This window comes from Gopherus flavomarginatus, chromosome 5 (genome assembly GCF_025201925.1).
Source record: "Gopherus flavomarginatus isolate rGopFla2 chromosome 5, rGopFla2.mat.asm, whole genome shotgun sequence".
NCBI lineage: Eukaryota > Metazoa > Chordata > Testudines > Testudinidae > Gopherus > Gopherus flavomarginatus.
The window spans coordinates 90,079,765-90,104,487 of record NC_066621.1 but is presented as its reverse complement, the minus strand read 5'-3'; the positions used below and the strand labels follow the sequence as shown (position 1 = coordinate 90,104,487).

The 24,723-nt window shown below is 45.9% G+C and overlaps 1 protein-coding gene across 3 annotated transcripts in view; it reads right to left on the bottom strand.

The window, feature by feature from the left end:
* The window catches only part of TMEM229B (transmembrane protein 229B), a 63,204-nt gene extending 43,610 nt beyond the window's left edge, over positions 1–19,594 (bottom strand). Inside the window, exon 1 of one of the 3 annotated variants that reach the window (XR_007774482.1) lies at positions 18,523–18,589. Coding sequence is in view for 1 of the 3 variants with exons in the window: in XM_050953638.1 (XP_050809595.1) it covers positions 19,420–19,594 (175 nt within the window). In the remaining 2 variants the exon portion in view is untranslated. Of the gene's footprint in view, positions 1–18,522; positions 18,590–19,419 lie in introns of those variants that run through there. The other 2 variants (XM_050953638.1, XM_050953637.1) reach the window with 2 other exon arrangements.
* Positions 19,595–24,723: the final 5,129 nt, after the last annotated feature.

Sequence of the window (24,723 nt, the reverse complement as noted above, 5' to 3'; positions counted from 1 at the left end):
CAATGAGACTATTGTGAACATTTTTAGATAGCCAAATCTATCAGTCCATAATTAATTTTGTAAAAAATGAGGAGAAGAACATATGAACAGAAAGCTTTGCAGTTATTCAGAACTCCTTCAATGTGCAAATCCATCCTCTATGTTTGGGAATGTACTTTTCACTCTCAAATGGAAAATGCACTACTGTACTTAAACTAATGGCTATGACTCCAATTCATTCACTTAGTTTTGCCCTCTTGTTTACAGGTGAAGTAGGTTTTATTTGTTGAAACCGTTCCTGTGAACACAAATAGCTTAGAGCTCCTGACTGCCAGTTTTGATACAAGAAACAAGGGCAAAATTTACAAAAAATTTAGACCAACATTTTCAAAAGTGGACACTTATTTTGGGTGCCTTGGGCCTGATTTTCAGCTGACTTAAGCAGCAGTTGTGCAGTGCTCAACACCTCTGAAAATCAGGTCCAAGGTGTTTCAATTTAGACACCTAAATTCAGTGGCTACTTTTGAAAGTTTTGGCCATAGCATGGATTTTGCATGGATTTCTTCTTTATACTTTTGCCTCACATTGTCATGGTCATTATTTCCATTCAAGCCAATACGAGTTTTCCCATTTACTTAAATGGGATCAGGAGCTGACCTAGAATCAAGGACAAAAATCATGGTTAGAAGTCTACTGAAAACTAGGTTAGTGGGAGGGAGGAGGACCAGAAGGCAGCCGTCTTCTATATATTTGGATCTCCACAGACATTTTTTGGTGTCTGTAACCCCACCCATCCTCATTTAAGAACTAAGAAGAAAAAAAAAAAGATAGGTCTAGATATTTCAGGATGCGAGAGCTGGAATAAAAAATCCTGCAGTTCTGTTACATAGACCAGTGATCTTGACCTTGCTAACTTTGTGGAATTTGACATGTTGGGACTGATGTGCTGAGATGAGAGCCTCCACTGCCATGGAAAAACTCAATGCTCTAGGAAGCGGTGTTCCTGATTCAGTAGGGGGCACTTTTAGTTACGACTCAATTCTAACCAATGGCCTACCAGGGGATGAGGGGACACAGTGATGCCGGAGATCAATAAAATAATGCAGCTGCATTACAATACAGTCTGTATTACCTTAAGCACGTGTGTATCTGCATTTGAATGAAAACTATTATTTGAGAAATAGTATACTGTAAAGCACGTGAGCAAAGCAGAGCAGATAAGGATGCATGCTCAGCCTCATACTTGGAGCACATAATGCAACTGTAAAGTTCCAAAAAAAATTTTTTCATTCAATATGTAATGAAGTTGACATGTTTGCAATTTCAATGCTTAAAAGGTGAAATGCTTGTGAAGGCATCTTTTGATAATGGTGATGGGGTCTTCAAGATACCTAGACAGAAATAAATAAAATCCACTAGTGTAGGCCAGGCTCAGGCATCTTTTAAACCAAGTGTCATGAACGCCTATTAGGAACTCAGGTATCAGAGGGGTAGCCGTGTTAGTCTGGATCTGTAAAAGCAGCAAAGAATCCTGTGGCACCTTATAGACTAACAGACGTCTGTTAGTCTATAAGGTGCCACAGGATTCTTTGCTGCTTTTATTAGGAACTCAGTCAACCACTAGCACTTACACTGTTGTACCACTCACACTGGTGGGCACTAACGTTCCTAATGTAGACAAGGCCGGAGATTGCACGTTCATAGGATTAACCACTTGTACTGTTCACCAAATAAGAGTATCTGCAGTAATCAGACAAAAAAGCGGAGTCAATTCTTGACTGGAAAGTGGGAGTTTCTGTATTTCCTCCATGTATTTTTCTGTATTTTGGTTAGTTTACTACAGTACTTTGAACTTTTCTTCAAAGTGCTCTGTAAAACTAATTAACTAATCAGTCCATACAACAATCCCGTGATAAAGTAATAAGTGCCATTTTACAAATAGGAAATGTAGGCACAGAGAGGTTATGAGACTTGTCCAAGGTTTCTCTGTGAGTTAGTGACAAAGCTGGAACAGAAACCAGGAATTCCTGGCTCCCAGTCCTGTTTTCAGAAACTCAACCCACTTTCTTATGAAAATACGGTTGAGATCGCTGTGTCACAGTGTATTAGAAACCCACAATTCTTCATATGCCTTTTCATACTTGTACACCAGTCAGCGGGGATCTGAACTTTTGTGAACCTAGACTAGCAGGCAAAACATTAGTTTATATTCACAGCTGAGTTTTCCCTATGAAAGCCCTGAATTAGAATCTGCAAGTTATCTGCAGTATACTGCTACCACACATTCCCCACCTACCAAAGGGAACAATTGCGCTACTGTACATTTCAAGCCAAGTCTGTAGAGTGACAACTTCTAGATGCAAATGATGAAAGCAAACAATCCACAGAGCTATGCATGAGATATCCTTTTTCCTAAATGCTACTAGGTACAGTAGTAGCCCAAGTGAAACCTTCAGGCAAAGCGTTGGGAATCACAATAATAGAGTTTCAGAGTACAACATTTCTTTTTAACTGCCTCATTGCCACCCTGCGTCTCACAAATGTTGGGGAGATGCCTGTATCACAGGAGAACTATAATGTCGTCAAATATTTCCTTGGAAGTTTGCTGCCAGGAGCAAAATCTGACTTTTTCTGTGTTTCGTGTAATAGTTAAGTGTAAAAAAAAAAATTTGACTACAACTGTTTTCATACACAGGACATAGCCCAGTTAAAATCAACATTTAAAAACAAACACATATTTTCGTGTATTACTAAGAGTCTTTGATTATTAAATCCTTATTACTTTTTTGCTGTTTAAATTGTTCACTTTTAAATTTTTCTCTGCTCAACAATGAAAATAAAAATAGACTGGTTAGTTTCATATTTGTTTCACATTTATGCTCTCAGGCACCAGCATAATGCTGCAATGTTTGGATTGCAAACACTGCACAAAGGAACAGTTATTTATTTATAAAAATTTCTTTTGAATTATTTTAAAATAACTTAACTGGAATATTTCCATTGGTCTTAGGTTTTACCAAATTTAAATTTGGGGTCAAATTTGACTTGATGGTGTGTCTTTAAAATAAAAGTAATTTAGCAGAATGAGAGCTGGGGTGTTCCCTAAACAAAGGTGACCAGTTTTCACAAAACTCGACCCACACGTGCTTTATCAAGGATTAAAGTACAAACATGACATCATCAGAACAAACTCTCATTGGCTGATTGGTAATCAAAGGCAGGACATTATTGCCTAGAAACTTGTATGGCTACACTTGCAGCTGTACAGCGCTGGGAGTTACAGCTGTCTTCGTACAGCTGTATAGGGAAAGCGCTGCAGTGTGGCCACACTGACAGCTACCAGCGCTGCAGTGTGGCCACATTTGCAGCATTTGCAGCGCTGTTGGGAGTGGCTGAACAGGATTCTGGGATACCTCTGGAGGCCAATTACAGCACTTTTGGTGGCCACACTGGCAGAGCAGCGCTGCATCACCAGCGCTGCAATCGTTATACCCCAGGCAGAGCAGGAGTACAGCCAGCGTTGCAGCCAGGGAGATGCAGCGCTGTATGTGCCTTGCAAGTGTGGACGGTGAGTAAGTTGCAGCGCTGTAAACCCACCACCAGAGCTGCAACTCTCCAGTGTAGCCAACAGTAACCTTTTCCCAGGTGCCACATACAATTTTAGATATCATTGTCACATACTCATTTGTCATTCTTATGTTTCCTTACCCAATTAAAAAAACAATGGCTGCCACAACTAACCCATTTAATCTCTTTACTAATAATAAAGTAGAGTTTAGTGGTTACAGCACAGATCTGGGCTTTAGGAGATTCCTGGATTCCTGCCTCTTCCACTGGTTGTATGTTCTCAGGAAAATCATGTATCTGCTTTGCTTACCTATCTGTAAAATGGGACTGATAATACGTACCTCACCTCACAGAAGTATGGTGAAGCTTCGTTAAGACTGATAGTGAACACTGTGATTCTATGATGAATGGTAATGTATAAGTGCAGCTATTGGTACTCACTACAGTTCTGTACTCTCCACTTTTCTTATCCCTGGTCCATCAAGTAGCAAATTCTGACTGTCGTCATTCCACTTGTCAGAACTTGTTTTTCATATAATTTTCCTCACTCATATCTCAAGTAGCAAAATATGAAAAGTATGTCTCTCCGGTCAGAATGTGATACCCTCCCTCATTCCAATCCCTGGGATATAGCCAAAATGGAGTAACACACACAGACTTCAATCTGGAGTAACAGCAATCACAAAAATGAATGGAGCTCCCCCTCTGAGGAACCAGGTATAATTCAGTAGCTGTGCAACATTTTTAGAAATGGATGTCTTCTACTTATTGACTTCATCTTTGGAAACTGATCAAATTCTAACAAACCTACAAAAGAACCATGCCTTTTATTACCTTTATGGTGATCACTAATACCTTACAATGTCAAAGTCAAAACTCAGACCTTGTTTCCAAAACATGTAATTAGTTCACAAGAGGACTGAGTACCTAGATAAATGAAAGGTCAATCTCCAAACTGTATATTATCCTAACATTATAACAAACTGGCTGCTTTATACATCTACCACTGCCCTCTATTGGTTGGCATCTGAACTGCCCAACTACATAGGATAGTCCCCATGCTGTTCACAAATAACAGATATTCTCTTTTATCCCAAGCAGCAAGGGCTTGTGCTTTTGGAATGCGGGGTGGGGGGAATCTCAATTCTCTCTCTATTGTCTTTGTGAAGTTTTGAATGGCCATGGAGAGCATCAGAGTGGCAACAGTGAAGTCCTACATCACTATGGAATTGTGAATACCTTACTGTCTTACTTATCTTGCTATCTCATATTAGCTGATCTCATCCTGGTGGATTTCAAAGTAGTTCACAAACTATTCATCAGATCCTGCAGTGGGCTGCCAATTAAAGGCTTCACTGGGTAATGTGCCTTTGAGAGGACTGCAGGACCCTATATTTATTTTGATCTGCTTACACTGCAGCCATCAAGCCACTCCGAGAAAATGTAAGCAACATTATAACACCAAAATCACAAAACAAAGAGACTTCCCCCTCCTCAAGAATTTACCTGGAATGTCTTTCCCACAATCACCTGCTCATGCACAAGCCTAAGAAGATACATGGTCCCAAGAGGGTGCCCTGAAAGTCAACTGGCTTGGGCTTTGTTAGATTAGCAAGGAAAGTGAATTCCAGAATAGGAAACCCTCCACTGAGAATGTCCAGCAACCAGATATTCAGACCTAGGGACTTTGAGCAAATATACAATAATATGGGAGTCTCTGAGGTAGCCAGGAACCACACACCATAAAAGTTGGGAGCATGTCTAATTCCGTGGGCCAGTTAATGATAGAAAAGTGAGGGAGGGGTCATTTGATTTGCAAACATCTACAGAATTTCAATGGTGTCACCCTCTGCGGCATAGCAGGGATACTCCCTCCCATCCTCCCCAGCCCCCAGCACCATGTCTTCTGGTAGGTGGAAATGTTGATAACACAATGTTATTGGCAATGCGTTGAATTGGATATCATTCAAAAGTCCCTTCTCTCAGGAACACAGTGGTACCAACCATGAGAAACCTAGAACAATTATGTAGATATATGTATTCGAAAGAATGTTTAAATATATCTTACCACAGATATATCAAACATGCAGCCCTCACAAAAAGTTAAATTGTGGTCCTTGACTAACAATATTGTACTATCAATTAATGCTCAGAACACAATATCCAAATAATTGTTTTAATGTGACAGATTACTATAAATGGAAGGAAGGCTTAAACTTCATTTGCAATCATCAGCAAAAAAGAAGAGGACCAGCGGTATTGATTATCAGCTCTGTTTATTATGCCAAACAAGTTGTAGTGACACACTGGTTAAGACATCAGCATCCAGGCAAAAATTACAGGAATCCAACGGCATGCACAAAATTATCTAATTACAATCTCAAAGTAACTTATTACAAAATCCTTGTTTTTACTTTTGCTTTGATCATTTTTAGGCATCAATGGGGAGATGAAGAATACCAACTAATAGCAGAATCTTTGGAGAATACCACAGGGAGGACCTGCTTAAACACAGCACTCAGTGGCATCTTACATACAATAAGAAGTGTGCCCATAAACTGGCTTTGGCAAAGCAGGTTGAGGAAGTTCATCAAGGATCAGGAGAAACATGAAGATGCCGGGACAAATGCCAGCTGTTGGCGGATATTTGGTGCTCTTTATTTGATCCGTCAGGACGGCTAATGGAATCTGCATCTCACAGCTCTGGAAGATTTTGTGACTGTGTTCCCTTAAGGTGCATGCCTGCGCAGCTGCACAAGAGGTTTCAAGGGGCACATACCTGATTAGTGCCAACACACACACAGCACATGAGGGGTAGATACAGGTGGGCCTGGAGGATGTGTAGGGTGAGGTGGGGAATAGGGTTGGGCGTGGGCAGTGGGGTGAGATGGGAGGCAGTGATGAGGGAGCTGGGGGCATGCATAGCTGTTGCGGGGAGAGAGGCCTCTCCCCCGGTCCCGGGGCTGTGGCAGGGAGAGAGGCCTCTCCCCCAGTCCCGGGGCTGTGGCAGGGAGAGAGGCCTCTCCCCTAGTCCCGGGGCTGTGGCAGGGAGAGAGGGCTTTAAGAAAATATACATTATATCTAGTTTTTTTGTTTCTACTGGTGGTGCACATCCACACATTATCTCAGTATTGGTGCTGCACATGACAAAATTCATTCCGCACATGGATAGAAAAAATGAAAGGGAACATTGCGGTTTGTGAAATAGTTTTTGCTTTAGATTTAACCAACTATTCTGCAATGATTGCCCTATACCTTGCTGAAATAACAGGTGGAGAAAAGTCTGACCCTGACACATGGGAGGAATTTCAAAAAGGAAATTGAGTTGTTAGAAAAAGTCGCCAGTTCTTCTGTGTACTTGGTTCAGATGAAAATCTAGAACATGAAAACAGAGCAGTGAAAGTCATTATGGGGTTGGTAGGCATAACACAACATCCAAATACTCTTTCCTGGTGTTTCCTGACAATCCCAGAAGTCCATCCAATTTAGAACAAAACATTAAGTATAGCTGGGATGACATCCCCAGAAGTAAGCAAGAGCCTTCTAGACTCATTAGGCATTGTTAAATGCCAAGAAGGGGGAATTTTAAAGCTACAGGATGAGTTTACTCATACCGGCAATCTATTTGAGTATGATAGACAGGAGCTCAATAATATCATGATGAAAGCAGTCTTCAGAGATAAGATAGCTAAAGATGTCAGTCAAACAGATACTTTAGGTCATCACTTGTATGAAACCTTCAAAATTCATAGAATTATCCAAAGCTCCATCACTCTATGGGCTCTGATCAAAAACAGACTAAAGCTGTGCTCAAATGCAAAGAAGAAAGTCAAAGTGAAGGTGTGGCAGGACGATTACATGGCTTACCACAGACAGGTCATTGTTTGCTCATTTCCTGGTTGTGTCCAGATCTCAGCATGATCTTGATCTATGTGAGGTTTGAAGTATGAGTTTTCCATGGTACCACAATGGATGTTCAAATGCGACAGAACAATTTATATGTGCCGGGCAAAAAGCAAACTAATATGTATCCTGCATGGTTTCCTAAGCCAGCATCTACTAACAAAATGACCAGTATCTTATGTACCCAAGGCCTTTCAGCATAGAATCATAGATGGTCTGGTTGAGGTACAAGCTCTTGACAAATCAAAAACTGCTAACACTGGCTGAGATTTGGCTGAACACTTCATTATGAGGCTACAGAAAAAATATTAGACCTATGGCAAAGTCTACCTGGCATTTGATACATATGCAGAAGAATGAATTTAAAATATTACCAGAAAGAAGAGACTCCATGATATTACACCTGTCCAATACAAAAATCACTGACGTCATGAACATCTCCAACATCACAAAGAAGAAGTTACTGTCTCATACTCACACAAAGGATGAGTTAACAACATACCTTACAGGAAAAATACTCCAGCACGCAAAGAATTGCTCCAAGAATTTTGTCATTGGATGGTATAATGAAGCTGCTGCCTTGCTCTGTTCAGTGGAGTTTCTTCATAGTTCCCACGAGGAAGCTGACACTAAAATTATCTTGCATATCATCAGTGCCACAGAAAAAGGTGCTAGATCTTTGCACAAGACACAGATATTCTAGTTCTCTCTGTGAGCGCACTAGCCAAGATTTCTGCAAGATTCTGGTTTTGTGCCTGCTGCTGGGAAACAGAATTGCTGTCTCTCTCTCTCCTATCACTCACACCATTAAAAGCCACCACACTGCCAGATTTCTTTCAGGATGTGACACTACTGGAAGGCTGGCTGGGAAGAATAAATGATCTTACTGGAAGGCATTTGATTCAGCTTCCAAAGACTCTCTCCTCTCTCTGAGGGTCCTTGGAACAGCTGAGAGTCTCTCTGATGAGGTCATAACTGCACTGGAGGCATTTATATACTGAGTTTACCATTTGAAGACCAACATTATGACACTTGCAGAACTAGGTTGGTGGATGTTTTCCAAGAAATAGACAAATGGATAAAAACTGCCACTAACAAGGGACTCATTCATACCTGCTATCAAGAGGCCAAATTATCAAGCAGTGGAATGGCTCTGGGATGATTGAGCGCATCCAGAACTACTCTCACTTTCAGGCATGGATGAATTTTGGGAGATGGACTGATCAAAACCAGTTATGTGTGAAATATCACATGCTCCCGAATCAATCCTTCAGGTAATCAAAAGCAAAGACCAGATGTTCACTATCCTGCAAATGTTTGGCCAGAAGCCTGCCTGGTATGGAGATATGCAAGTGTGGCGCAGATGAGGATCAGTGTGACATGTCTAGCAGTGGTGCCCCAGAGAGGACACCAATGATGACTTTGATAAATAAATGGTTTCAATCCTACATGTCAAGGCTAACTACCCTTGAATTACCAAAGATCAATGTCTTTTTTATATAAGCAATGCATCCTTATATTAAAGTATAATTTTAAAAAGTTTATTTTTAAACATTTTCTCAAATACATAACTACTTAATTGTAGTAGGTTTGTCAGGTTTGGTACCATTGTGTTCATGCAGAAAGGGTTTTCGAATGATACCTAACTTGACCCATTTCTGACAACATCGTATTATTAAAATTTCCATCAACTGGAGGACCTGAAGCTGGGAGGCTGGGGGGACAGGGGGGTGTCGTCTGAATCTCCCCTGCCACACCACAGAGGATGACACCATTTAAATTATGCTTCTGTAGAATTTTATGAGTCAAATGACATCTCCCTTACCGTTCTATCACTAACTTGCCCATGAAATGAGATTTTACTACTTTATACTCCCAGGCTAATATAGGTTTTTATAGATCTAAATCAATACCTTGGACAAGATTCATGGAGCTATACCATTTATGCTGTTTTACAGTTTTCTCCCCTTGAATTTTACATCCAGGATACATATACAGAGATTATTACAAGCACCACTGAAGTGCAGCCACCTCTGAGGTGGAGCACTGCAGCCATTTGACAGCACAAAGCAACTTAGAATCCCTTTTCTTTCACCAGCAGTGATGGCGCAGCAGAACTCAAGGACAGAAGTTTGATTTTCGGAGCTTCTTTATAATATGTACTTCTGGTAGACGCTGCCTTAATTCTAGACAAACATATCAGACTGAAAGGGACGATCCAGCAAGAAAGGAGTTCACTGATTGTTCAAGACTTGCCAGCTTACCCCATCCTTGCTGATCTAATGAGCACTAATTCTTTAGCCTTATGCAACTGAAGGAAAGATAACACATGACAGTGAAGACTTAATGGACAAGATCCTCTTTATATGCTAATCCAACTTTTATGAAGAGCTTGAACAGAAGATTGTGGAGGAGGGGAAGGTTTAGGAGTGGGGCTGCTCTGAACTACTGTACTAGATTTGATTAGCTGGGTTCATTGGCAATACGCAAGCAGAGGATGACATAAATCCTTCCCTGACCCCCACTAATGGGAACCAGTTCTGATTCCCCACTCAGGGCTTGGCTACACTTGAAACTTCAAAGCGCTGCCGTGGGAGCGCTGCCACAGCAGGGCTTTGAAGTGTGAGTGTGGTCGCAGCGCCAGCGCTGGGAGAGAGCTCTCCCAGTGCTGCACGTACTCCACCTCCTCATGGGGTTTAGCTTGCAGCGCTGGGACCCATGCTCCCAGCGCTGCAGCACTGTTTACACTGGCGCTTTACAGCGCTGTATCTTGCAGTGCTCAGGGGGGGTGTTTTTTTCACACCCCTGAGCGAGAAAGTTGCAGCACTGTAAAGCGCCAGTGTAGCCAAGGCCTCAATGTGGAATTTATAGTTTACAAGAGAAACTTCTAAAGCTGCCCAGCTTCTCTTCAGGCTAATATTATATTTAAAACAGTTACGAACATGCACATAGGCAACCTTGGAAATTACCTATATCTTTTGCATTTTGTGGGATGCGGTGGTTGGAAGGTGTTTGGTGCCTTTGAGTTTATGAACAACCTCTGACTTGTAACAGACAACAATGGTTGTATCACTTACAAAGAAGTTAACAGGAATGTGGCATGCTAACCAACCAGAAACAGGCACGTTGTTCTAAACTGGCACAGATACTAGTATCTGTTGCTGCAGAGTCAGAGCTTCAACTCAGTTTGCTTTCTTTCCTATTCACTATCAGATAGAATCACTGCCTAAACTTCTTATCACAACCGTCCAGCACAGATGGTATTTGTACCTTAAAGTGCAGATATAGGCAGAAAAGTGGTGCTGTAAAAGACATTGTATTTATCCTCTCTCCATGACAACAGGGGATGGATCACTTGATAAATTGCCCTGTTCTGTTCATTCCCTCTGAAGCACCTGGCACCAGCCACTGTCAGAAGACAGTAGACTGGGCTAGATGGACCACTGGTCTGACAGAGTATAAACCAAACTATATAGACTAGAATCATAGACTGTCAGGGTTGGAAGGGACCTCAGGAGGTCATCCAGTCCAACCCCCTGCTCAATGCAGGACCAATCCCCAACTAAATCCCCAAATGGCTCCCTCAAGGGTTGAACTCACAACCCTGTGTTTAGCAAGCCAATGCTCAAACCACTGAGCTATCCCTCCCCCCATTCTTGTGTGACTTCCAAATCCAGCTGGCTCAGTTTTCAAAAGAATGTGCTTTTTCTGGCTGCCAGCACAGCAGCCTTCATCTAGGATGTGAGAAACTAGCTGGGTCTTTTTGCCTCATACATCATCATGGATAATGGAGAGACTAGAAACTGACTAGATAACTCTGTTGCTGGCTTAAGCACAACAGGCTCCAGTTCAGTCCACTACATCTGTATTGGGCTTGCAGGGCTAACAGGAGGAAACATTTGTTGTGATGATACAAGCAGCAGACCTTATTCAAATATATTTATGGGAAGCAGATCTGAGAAGCAAAATGAGGCCATTTTTATATATTCACTTGTTGGCTATGAGGAGCCCAGGTATTGTCAGTATATTTAGCTCCCTGGGTGCTAAACCTTCCTTTGAAAATAAACAAGAAAATAGCCACTTTCACCTTCTTGTTACAGATAGGATTTTCTCTGGAAGGTGGAACTCCCACTGCTAGATGCTTAAAATTCATCTCCAGTGTACTTCAGTTTAGACCAAAACCAAAAGTACCTTTATAGAGTCTTGCTTTACTCTCAGTCCACATAGGAGCTGACAAACCAGAACAAACCAATCATTTTTCTAGTCAGGATCCTGTATCCATCTGTGGCCAATGCCTTATGCAAAGAAATATGCAAGACCCTCAGAACATATCTAAATATACAAAACTCTCCACTAGGGGAAGGTGGAGAAAGGAAAAATTATCTCAATCTGACTCCAACTGGTAAACAACAAGCTTACTCAGCTCAGTTGACTCAGTTTCCCCAGAATAATTAACCCAAGGGGGAAGGAATATTGGTGCCTTTTAATTAACACGACCGTTTTCTAGTCTATTTTGCTGAAGGTGGCAGGCAGTTTGGCATTGAAAAGCCATGACTGGAAGCCCCTTCACTTTATTTATTTAAATATGACTTTTACTAAATGAAATCCAGAAACTCACAATATCCTGAGGGTGACATAGCATCAACAGAAATAACGACTACCCTACTACTTGTATGGCTCTAGTCCCAGGACAAACAGATCCTTTTCATATGCCACTGTAACCTTCACCGCCTCACAAACATTAGGCTTTACCAAATCTTTACTGTTTTGTAGCCATCTTTTTAGGACACTTTCCTTTCATTTTCTGTGAAAAATTTGCTTATCTGCCTTCATAGTTTCAAAGACTTTAAGGCCAGAAGGGGCCATTTGATTATCTAGTCAGACCTCCTGCGTATCACAGGCCATTAAATTTCACCCTGTTTTGGGCCCAATAACTTGGGTTAGACTAAACTAATCCAGTCACCAGGAGACTAAACTTTCTTGTTCTCTGCAGACAACTCCACCATCCTGCCTGTCACTTAGACCCATAACCTAGTTATCATCTTTGAGCTGAACCCCACTCTAGGTCCTCACATCCAGGCTATGCTTAAGTCTTGCAGATTCCTTCTGCATAACATATCTAAGAGAGGGCCTTTCCTATTCATCCACATAGCTAAAATGTTCTTCCAGGCTCCCATTATCTTATCTTTGAAGTACTGAAACATTCTTCTTTCTGGCCCTGAGAGATGCAATCTTGCTCCACTTATATCCATTCAGCATGCTGCTGCAAAGATCATTTTCCCAGCCCAGCAGTTCTCAAACTGTGGTTTGGGACCCCAAAGTGGGTTGTGACAGGGCTGGCATTAGAATTGCTGGGGCATGCAGATGAAGCTAGAGTTGCCAGGGGTCCATTTTTTGACTGGAACGCCTGGTCGAAATGGGACCCTGGTGGCTCTGGTTGGCACTGCCAACCAGGCCGTTAAAAATTCAGTTGGCAGTGCAGCGGGGGCCCAGGCCTAAGACAGGCTCCCTGCCTGCCCTAGCTCCGGCACAATTCCCGGAAGCGGCCGCCCAGTCCTTGCGGCCCCTAGACACATGAGCGGGCAGGAAGGCTCCGCGCACTGCCCACGCCCTGAGTGCCAGCTAAGTAGTGCCCATTGGCTGGGAATTGTGACCAATGGGAGCTGCGGGAGTGGTGCCTGCAGGCCTGGGGGTGGCACTCAGAGCCTCCCTGGCTGCCCATGCTGGAGGGGCCACAGGGACCTGGCAGCTGCTTCCTAGAAGCTGCGGTAAGTGCCGCCAGGACCTCACACCCAAACCCTCTGCCCCAGCCCACAGTCCCCTCCCAAACCCAAACTCCCTCCTGGACCCCACCCCCTCCACCCGCCAGCCACCTGGCCCAGCCTGGAGTCCCATCCTGCACCCCAAACCCCACATTCCCAGTCCCACCCCAGAGCCCACACTCCCAGCTGGAGCACTCACCCCCCCACCCCGCACATCTACCCCCTGCCCCAGCCTGGTGAAAGTGAGTGAGGATGGGGGAGAGTGAGTGATGGAGGTAGGGGAAATGGAGCAGTAAGGGGCGGGGCCTCAGGGAAGGGGCAGGGTAGGGCAGGGCCTTGGAGTGTTCAGTTTTGTGCAATTAGAAAGTTGGCAACCCTAGCTGAAGCCCAAGCCCCACTGCCCAGGGCCAAAGCCCTTTGGCCCTCGGTGGTGGGGCTCAGGTTACAGGATCCCGCCTGGGGCTAAAGCCCTTGGGCTTCTGCTTTGCCCCCACCCCCACCCCCACCCCCCGGGCAGTGGGGCTCAGGCAGACTCAGGCTTCAGTCTCCACTCCTGGTGTCAGGTAGTAATTTTTCTTGTCAGGAGAGGGTTGCAATTCAATGAAGTTTGAGAACTCCTGTCCTAGCCCATTGCTTTGACCATGTCACCCTCTCACTATATCCCTCTGCTGGCTCCCCCTTCTCTATCACATCAAACACAAGCTGCTTGTCTTCAGTTTTCAGGCCCTTCACAACCTATCCCTACCCTACCTATCATCTCTCATTCAGTACTGAAAGGTCAACTCTTGCCTCTGATTAGCCCAGGAAGCCGGCCTCCATCACCCATTCGTTAAATTTTCAAACAAGCACCTTTTTGCTTTCCCCCATGCTGCTGCTCATGTATGGGAGAAGCTACCTGTAAACATCTGCAAAACTAACTTAGGATCCTCCTTCAAAACACTCCTTTTCTGTGATACCTACAAATAATTTGACAACAGTTCAGCTGTTGGTGATCATGCTGACCAATATTGTCTCACTGTTTCTTTGTATTACCCCATCTGTCCATATCCTGCTGTTGTCTCTTGTCTTATACTTAGACTGTAAGGTCTTTGGGGCAGGGGCTCTCTTTCTGTTCTATATTTGTACAGCACCTAGCCTAACAGGGTCTTGTCTCTGACTGGGGATCCTAGGTGCCATGATAATACATATAATAATACTAATAATGTGCACCACAGGCAGGGAGACGAATCCAAGATGCCACTGATGCCCGAGGCTCCTGCAATGGCAGGGAATTGATTAGGTGAGATATGACCAGATGATCCAGCAGGCAATCCATGCTTCATGCTGCATAGGAAGGCAAACCCTCATTTTACCAAAATCTCTGCCAATCTGGGCTAGGGTGTGTGTGTGAGTGGGGGGAGGGAATTCCTTCCTGCCCTCAAATCTGGTGATCAGTTTGACCCTGAGCACATGAGCAAAACACCAGCCAGGCATCAAGATAGAGGATTCTCTGTACCACTTCAGAGCACGGGTCCACTCTGTATCTAGCTGTGGCCAGTTGCTGATGCTTCAAAAGAAGATGGGAAAAACCCCTCAGAATACATCTAGACAATTGTGCATTAGAGAAAAGAAACATTTCTTCCTGACCCCTGCAGGCAAATGGCTGAAGCCCCTGAAGCATGAGATTGTCATTGTCTTACTGCAGAGTTGCAAATATTATGAGCATGTTGAGGGCAATGGAGAACTTCCCATTGTCTCCAGCGCCCATAAAAGAAAGGAATGGACACAATGATTCATAAAAGCAGCAAAGAGTCCTGTGGCACCTTATAGACTAACAGACGTATTGGAGCATGAGCTTTCGTGGGTGAATACTCACTTCGTCGGATGCATGGTTCATAGAATCACAGATTCCAAGGCCAGAATGAACCACCACCACCATCCCGTCTGCCCCCTTGCATACACTGGCTGTAAAATTTCTCCCAGAAACTGGATTAAAGCATATCTTTTAAAAAGGATATCCTATGTCTTCTTAATGATGAGCCCACCACCTCCCCTGGTAAGCTGTTCTAATAGTTAATTTCCCTCATTGATAGGAAATTGTGTCTTATTTCAAGGTTGAATTTGTCTAACTTCAATTTCCAGCCATCGGATCTTGTTATGCCTTTGTCAGCAAGGTTGAAAAGCCCCCTGTGATCAGCAGGGATCATAGAAATCCGTTTGCCATGGAAAAACGCAGAATTTGCATTTTTACACAAAATCTTTAGTTTTTACACATTGTGAAAAAATAAAAAGAATAAGAACCCCGTTTATGTGCACCTCCATTATCCAGCCCTCCTTACTAACTGAATCAGGACTGATAGCCCAACCCTCGCCACCCAGGGCTGAAGCTCTCTGGATTATCTGAATTTTTTACAGGTTTCAGAGTAGCAGCTGTATTAGTCTGTATCTGCAAAAAGAACAGGAGTACTTGTGGCACCTTAGAGACTAACAAATTTATTTCAGCATAAGCTTTCGTGGGCTACAGCTCACTTCAATTTTTGATGATCTAGTCTGGCCCCAATCCCAATTACATCGAATAAATGGGGTTCCTTTGTATACAGTTGAACACAATGTTTTATTGATACCTGTATATATTGTGGCTAGGGAAACTAAAATTCAGCATCTCATTTTAATCATGGAAAAATGCAAAATACATTTTATTTTTTTTAAATCCGAGAATTTTATTTTTTTTAATCCCAGAAAACTAGGATCCCTGATGATCAGCTCTCTCATCCTGCATGTAAGCATCTATACACAGTAATCAAGTCACCTCTCATCCTTCCCTTCAATACGCTGAGCTCCTTAAGGCTCACATTGTAGGCTTGTTTTCTAGCCACTGGATCATTTGTGTGATCCTCCATGAGCTTTTTTACAATAATCTGCAGTACTGTGAGAATGCCAATATGTGACCCTTACTGGCACAACTGCAGCTATGATAAGTCATTATTAATCAAATAGGTCAACCATTTACTCTGGATGTATGTGTTTTCTGTTTGATTACAGTGTTTTGCTTGTTTGTCATAATTGGGCCTTAGCTGTGTCAGTTCTGGCATTTATATTATATATAGCACTATGACCAGGGCAAGCCACTGGAGGGGTGTCTGCACTGCAATTGGGAGATGTGACTGCAGCATGTGTAGACATACCTGAGCCAGACCTAAGCTAGATCAAAGCTAGCACAAGGAACTAGGGCAGCAGCATAGTCAGCAGCCACTCAAGTAGAAATGTAGGATCCTGGGCGGGCAGGGCTAGCCCATGAAGTTGCCGATGTTGCTGTGGCTTCATTGCCATTGTTACTTGAGCTAGCTCAGGCACATATACAGGTGCTACAATCACAATGCCTGATTGCAGCGTAGATATAAGAGGCAGGATTCCCAGAGTCTATTCTTTGCTCTGCCATTGATTCACTGTGTGACCTTGAGCAAGGCACTTACTTTCTGTCTGCCTGAGTTTTCACCCATCTGTAGAATAGATACAATAATATTGACCTCCCTTATGGTCATGCTGTGATAATATCAATAAGGAGAAAGTAAATATTCTTTCCAGTGCCTGTATGTCACTTATCCTGGGTAGGGGGAGATAAGTTAATACTTTGTATTTCTTTGTGCATTTTATCAGGAGGATCTCAAAGCATCCTGTGTCTGTACAGCATGTAGCACAACGGGGTCCTGGCACATGACTAGAGCTCTTAGGCCCTACAATAATAACAAAAAATAGTAAGTGAGCCTCCCTGCCCCGTTATCCTTTGTTGAGAGGCAGTGTTAACTAATGGTTAAACCAAGGGATGGGAGTCAATTCCTGGGTTGTAGTCCCAGATCTACTATGGACAGTGCCTCAGTTTCCCCTTTTACAAAACAGTAATAGTGTCTCTCAAATGGAAGGGTCCTCTACATAAGCAGTGCAGAATAGGCCATCTATATGTACAACAAAGCTCAGGTAGGAGATTCCCCACCGTACCTCTCCACTTTGAAGTGTAATACATTTTTCCCAGCAGCAACGTACTGTATCATTGTAGTTAGGAACATGTTCACTTCTGTCATCTATGTGTGGAATATCTTGGACCAGCTTATTATGACCCCACTTCAGGAAGTGCTTAATCTCAGGTTTAAATCCCACTGATGTAAATAGGACATAAGCTTGTACTTAACATTCGGTACATAGTGAATGGCTTGCCTGACTTGTAGCCTGCAGTGGCTGCCGCCAGTAGAGGTCTCGTTGTAACAAGTGCTGTTTTTCTGCTCACTCAATTTTTTTTTAAATTCTCCTTTGGGATTTATTATCTATCACTATCAAGTCCTTGACCAATGCAGTATAAGTATTAATGTATTTGCATACATGAAAATGAAAGGATGTTGCATTCTGAGGGCTTTATTTCTTCTACAGACACTTGATAAATACAGTTCAGGTAATCAAATTCACCATCCTGCCTATGAATAATTTCAGCTCCTGGAGGGACCATCTTGTCCAGCTGGCAAGAGGGAAATAAGAGGATCCTCCTGTTATTAAGCAATGCAACAAACTGAAAAGAAATACAGAAGCTGGAAAAGCTTCCTTGCCTCTGGTGGGAGGGAGAGCAGGTCCAGCTTCTGAACCTTAGCTCCTCTGTGACACAAGTTTGGAGGTCCAGCGCAAGAGTATGCCAAAACCAGACGAGGAAGCCTGGGTGTGACACGCCAGCTCAGACAGGGGCTTTGGAACCCACCTCCTAATATCCCAGCCATCACAAATGTCTAAAGGTATCTTAAGAAACTCCAGTACCAAAGACTAGGGATGGGTAGAAGCCAGATTTTCTGTTTAGAGGGAACCTCAAGAATGCCAATATTTTTCCTCATTCTGAAAAAGGAACAAAAACTAAAAAGTGAAGAAATTTTCTGCAAAAACAAAATTCTGGAAATTTCTTCAGTTTGGGTCAACTGAAGTGTTTAATTTCAATAAGATTAAAACATTTAATTCCCAATTCAGCCTTATGAAAAACTTTTGAAAAATTAGTTTCATATCAAAACAATTAATGGCATTGGGCAGAGAAAAACTAAGCTGTGCTGTTCAGAAAAAGCAGGGCACACGGCACTATTCAAACACCATTTCATTTGTTTCCCAAAACAAAAACGTCACAAAATCTACAGAAAATGCTTAGTGTCAAAGCTGACCCGTTTTCTTGCCGAAGAGACCATGTTAACGTGCATTGCGCAGGCAGCTCTACCAGGGATCCTCCAGTACATCGCACAAGGGTCCCTACCCCTCATCTCAATCACCTCTGGCTGAACGCGAAACACACACAGAGAAACGTGCCTACCCTCGACCTGCCCCAGTGCGTGCCAGCCCCGGCTCTTCACGGCCACAGGGGACAAAGGAAGGAGGGGAAGGGCCCCTGCTGGGGGGCGGGAGGAGAAGGAGAAGGCGTGGAAGGCGCAGGGGAAGAGCAGAACCAGGGGGGCTGAAACTATTTGTATACTGGGGTGTTGAAAGCCATTGAACCAAATGTAAACCCCGTATATGAGGATATCCACTTCAAGCCAGGGGGTGCGGCAGCCCCACTCCCCCGACCCCCTAGTTCCAGCACCTATGGCAGACACTGCAGGTGCCCGGGATCTCTCCTGCCTGCGTCCCGCTACCCGATCAGGCAGGGCGGGCAAGCCGGGGCAGGCGAGGCGCCTTCTCTTTGCTGGGAGCCGGGTCTCAGCGCCTGCCAGATGCCCCACGCGGACGCTTTGCCTATTCCCGGGAGGGGGCGCCAGATCCTGACCCGGAATCGTCCGTGTGGCTCCAGCGCCCAGCCTATGGCCGGCCCCGGCTCCTTCGAGCCACCCCCCGCAACTCCGCTCCAGCGGCGCTGGCGCCCAGCCCCCGGCGCTGCCAACATCTGCTCCCTACAGCAGGCTCCAGCACGCCCTGCTCCGGCGCACAAGGGGCCAGCCCGCTCCCGCTGTTTGCCTTCCGCTGCCCCGGGCAACCCCCTGCAGCCCGCTTTGTTCCGGGTGGGAGTTGCTTCCTCACCCCCCTTCCAACTCCTCTCCTGCGGGAGGAAGCGAAGCAAAGCGAAGCCGGAGGCGGCGCAGCGAGAAGCGAAAGCAACAGCGGCCGGGCTCCAGAGCCCTCCCTCCGGCTCCCACGCCGGCCCCGCATCCCCCAGCCCAGTTGGCATCCGCCAGCTCCGTCGCGGGAGGCCTGGACGGGCTCCCCCTGCACCTACCCTGACGGAGATGGGGAGAGAGCGCTCCAGAGCAGCTGCTGCGGCCACGCTCTGCCTCGCTCCTGCCTCTCCCTCCTCCTCCGCTCAGCCGCGCATTGTCTTCCTCGTCTCCATGGATGGCTCGAGGCGGCGGCGGCTGAAGATTAAATGTTCCAGTGACACTAACCCATAGCATGGATGCGGTTGCAAACTGCACATGCTCCCTCCTGACAGCCGGCCTTCTCCCGCACCAGCCCTTAACTCCTTCGTTGCTGTCCTGAGCCAGCTGCGGTACAGGGAGGTGATGATGGAGGGGAGATACCCGCACTGACTTTAGCAGGAAAAATCATCTGGCTGCAGGCCTCAGCTCTCCTGCTCCCACCCCCTGGCCTTCTGCCTCCACCTACAGCAGCTCTTATAGAGCAGAATCGGCTTTCCAGCGCCTTCTGGCTTGCTAAGGGTTAATTCAGGTCACATTCCCTGCTGCAGTTCTTCCAATTTTTAATAATTTACCTGGTAAATTTACATGCAACGACTTTGCATCATTTGTAGCTGCTAAACACAGAAGCAACACAGGTACCAGCTCCTGAGAATTTAGGATTTGCTAGGCCCTTTCAGACTCCTGGTCCACCAAGGCAGGTAACTGGCTTCCTGGTGATGCTTCAGAGTCCTTGTGTTACATGCTGTAGTTGCCGTGAGGGGCTGCAGGAAAAATAGACACCTCCCTCCCACCCATATTCCAGGAAAAATAGACAACCCCCTCCAATCAATATTCCAGTTATGACATACCTCTTTGCTTGCCAACGCCAAAATATGGGACAAAACAAAGGATATAAAAATAGGAGCTAGAAGAGAGCACTTGGGTCACTCAATCTTTGCAGGCATCAATCACTCCCTCCTCAGTCTGATTTATTACCTACTCAGGTACTTTACCTGGAATAGATCCTAGGCTATTGACCTTCTATTGGATGATCTCTAGTACAGTGTCTGCCACCTACCTCAATTTCCCCCTCATGAGAGCCCCTTTAAGAACTCGTGTCTCAGTTTCCAGTCACTTTCTCAGCCCAAAATCCTTTAATTCACTCTTTACAAGGCAGTCAACAGAGTTTGTCAAAAACAGAACTCAAAAGTCCCAAAACAAACACAAAGTGTTCATCACTTCCAGCTCCTCACAGCATCCTGTTTCCTGGGCTCCCCTAGCTTACTTCAAGGCCTCCTGCTTTTGGCAGTCTGCGCTACTTCTCTCAACCAATTACCCTACCCTCTTCACCTTCCTGCTGCCATTTATATATGAATTGTCCGATTCCTCTCAGGTTGGCTCATCTTGTAGTCACAGCTGGTTTAGCCCTGGGCTTTCCAGCCCAGGGGCAAACCAACCTGTTTCAATCTCAAGGTCCTTTGCAAACACTCATTCACACTTCTGTAAAGTGGTAAATATTTTCTGTTCAGTTTTCTAACTAAAAATCTGCTCTCGGATGTGGTAACCAATGCTTGTAAAAGCGGGACCGGCTCTAGGCACCAGCAAAGCAAGCATGTGCTTGGAGCACCACATTTCCAGGGCTGGCATTCCGGCCATCCTTTTTTTTCAGGGCAGTTGCGCTTTCTCAGAGCTGCGCCACTTAGATGGGGCGAGGGCGCCACGACCCTGGCTGCAGGGGAAAGGGGAAGTGCCAGCCCTGGGATGCTGAGCTGCCAGGGCCCAGCCACTACCTGGGGAGGAGAGGGCGAGTCCTGCTGAGGAGCCAGAGTTGCGCCACCTCATCTGTGCACTGGCTGCTGCACTACCTTGTGTCACCCTGTAAGCCAGTCGTGTCGGGGCTCGTCCCTCTCAGGCGCGGCGGGGAGCCAGGGCGCCTCCTAGCACGCTGCAGTCCGGGTAGGCTTAGCCCCTCCACAGGTGTTGAGGGGGGTACAGGGTCTGCAAACAAGGTAGAGACCCGGCCCTCTAGCCGGGGTCGGGGCTCTCAAAGTAAATAAGCCCCAGCCCTTGGACAGGGCGGGGCAGTAACAGTTCAAGCTCAGGCCTCTAGCAGGGGCTGAGCAAACACAATATCAGCCCAGGCCCTTGGCAGGGCAGGGCAGTAGCAGTTCAAGCTCAGGCCTCTAGCAGGGGCTGAGCAAACACAGTATCAGCCCAGGCCCTTGGCAGGGCGGGGCACCAAACACAAGTCTAGTTAGCTCTGGCCCTCTGGATCAGGACAGAGCAGTGGCAAAGTCAAAGGGGCTCAGCCCTTGGTTCGGGCAGGGCACCAAACACAAGTCTAGTTAGCTCTGGCCGTCTGGATCAGGGCAGAGCAGAGGCAATAGGCAGGAAGAGGGGGAGTCTGCCATCCGGTTACGGGTGGCAGGGGGAACGCAGGCCCTCCCACTCCACTGCGTTCCAGCCCGGGGCCCTAGCAGCGGTCAGGACCCGCTGCGGTTAGTGGGGATCCTGGCCGCAACACACTGACATGGGTTCGGGCTCTTCAGGAGCCAAACCAGGGTCGGCTACCCCCGGGCCACTTCCAACCTCCCCCTCTCTGGGTACCTGGTCCTTGCCAACATCATCTGGGGGGTCCCAGACCATGGGCTCCTCCGGGTACCGGTCATGGGGAAGCTCAGGCCACTCCTCTGGGTATCGGGTACACGGCAGGTCAGGCCGACGTTCCTCCAGGTACCGGATCTGAGGCAAGTCCAGCCAGCGCTCCTCTGGGTAGTGGGCGCGGGACAGGTCCGGCCAGCGCTCCTCCAGGTAATGGGCACGGGGCAGGTCCAGCCAGCGCTCCTCTGGGTAGTGGGTGCGGGGCAGGCTGGGCCCAGTGGGAGCCCAGGCACCAGCATCTGTCCTCTCCAGCAGCCTGCGCCCAACTGAGCGCTGGGGCCGGGCTTTTATACTTCCTGTCCCGCCCCTTGACTTCCGGGGGGCGGGGACAGGCAGTGCTGGCTCCGCCCACCGAGGCACCTGCTCTGGCTCGTCCCTCTCAGGCGCGGCGGGGAGCCAGGGTGCCTCCTTACACACCCCTTATATTGGGACTTCTCTGCACAGCTGGGCAGGGGAAGGGGTAAAACCCCTGCAGACACTGGGACAAGGTGACATCACTCCCTCTGCTTCCAGTGCAGCCTGCGAGCCCCAGCCCCACCTGAGATTGGGGTGGCAAATTTTTTGCTTGAGGTGGTAAAAAACCTAGAGCGAGCCCTGTGTAAAAGGCCTGGGTCAGCTGTTATGAGTGGACGCTAGGCATTGCACTGTCATTTCAATACTTTTATTTAACGTAGATACAAGAGAGATTCCATATATGATTTCAGATTAATAATCATTTATGTATAAAACACCTAAGAAACATAAGGGGAAAAAAAGGTCATAGAATATAATCCCAGTAAGTGTTCCCTCTAATTTTTTACATCCATGTGCAGAATGAATTTTGTTATGTGCACCAATATGGAGGTGATGTGTCACACATCACCTCCATATTGGTGCACATAAAATTCATGTGGTGGGGCCGAAGGGTTCAAGATGCAGGAGGGGGCTCAGGGCTGGGGCAGAGAGTTGGGATGTGCAGAGATGATGGCTCTGGCTGGGGGTGCGGGCTCTCAAGTGGGGCCAGGGATGAGGGGTTTGGGGTGCAGGCTGCCCTGGGGCTGGAGTGGGGAGAGAGGACTCTCCCCAGCCCTTTCTTGCCGAGGCAGCTCAAGGCCAGGGGAGAGGTGCCTCTCCCCAGCTACAGCAGCTCTGGTGGGCCTGGGCCGGGCCGAGGGAGGGGCTCTTCTCCCCCAGCAGCACCAGTGGGCCTGGGCCAGGAAGTGCTGAGGGAGGGGCTCTTCTCCCCTAGCCGTGGCAAGTCCGGGGCAGGTCCGCACTGGGGCCGGCGGGGAGGGATGCCTCTCCCCGCTGCTACAGATCCGTGCTTTGGCTGGCAGGGAGCGGCATCTCCCTGCCACAGCCCTGAGCCACTCCGTGAGGCTTAATAGGCAGCCGTGCAACTTGGAGGGAACTTAGATCCCAATGTCATTTGTTGTCACTGACGGGACACCCCTGTATTGTATGAGATCAGACACACATAGCAAGAAATATATTTTTGAAGGCTTCATTGCTACATGCTGAAACAATCTCTTTACCGTTTTTCCATTTCCACCCAGAAAGTCCTCTTTAGATTATTCCCTGACTAAGCTTGCCGATGGAGAAGAATGAAAATAAATTAAAGTTACAGAATCAAATTCCCTTCTTCCTCCGTGTTAACTCTTCTGCAAGATTGCCTGCTTTTTGTATGGTGGAAGAGTGCTCTTGCAGTTAAACCACTATGTTAGCAGTGAGGAGGTTTGGCTCCTGCCACAGAATTCCTTTGTGACCTTTGGCAAGCATGTAACTTCCCTGTACCTCAATTTCCTCACCTGTAAAATGGAAGTAATACCCGTCTAGCTTAAAGAAGGTCTCTGAGGAGGAGGATTAACTAGTTAACATTGGTAACGTGTTTTAAGGTCCTCTGATAGAAGGCTGAGAAGTACAAGGTTTAGTATTTTACAGAGATAGAAATTGAGGTACAGATGAATAAAATGACTTTTCCTGTGTCACCACCTGAGGTTGTCTGTACTAGAACTGGGAAAAGAATCTAAAACACTTGCTTCTGAGTCTCATGTTTTAACCATGATCTCTCTTCTCCAATCAAAACAATGAGGAGTCCAGTGGCACCTTAAAGACTAACAGATTTATTTGGGCATAAGCTTTCGTGGGTAAAACGCACTTCTTCAGATGCAAGAACCCACTTCTTCTCCAATCCGCCACTTCCTTTGTGACTCTTCCTTTTTCCTTCAAGAACTAGCTGAACAACAGATACCATGTTTGCTTTTTCATAGTGCTCAGGTGTCTCTCCTGGCTTTTATGGTTAACCATGTCTTTAAGCAACTTCATGGGATAAAGTATCAGAGGGGTAGCCATGATAGTCTGGATCTGTAAAAAGTGACAAAGAGTCCTGTGGCGAAGTGGGTATTCATGCACGAAGGCTTATGCTCCAATACGTCTGATAGTCTATAAGGTGCCACAGGACTCTTTGTCGTTTTTCATGGGATAAAGGATTCTTCAATCCAACACAGCCATGATCCAATGGTTGAAAGTGGAAACTAGACAAATTCAAACTGGAAATAAGACGTATGTTTTTTACAGTGAGTCATGAATCATTGGAACATGGGCTGTGGATTATCCATCACAGGATATTATAAATCAAGAGTGGATGTTTTTCTAAAAGATATGCTCTAATTCAAACTGGGGAACTCTTATAGCCTGTTACACATAGGAGGTCAGACTAGATGACTGGGGTCCCCTCTGATCTATGAACAATGCTAGAAGCACAA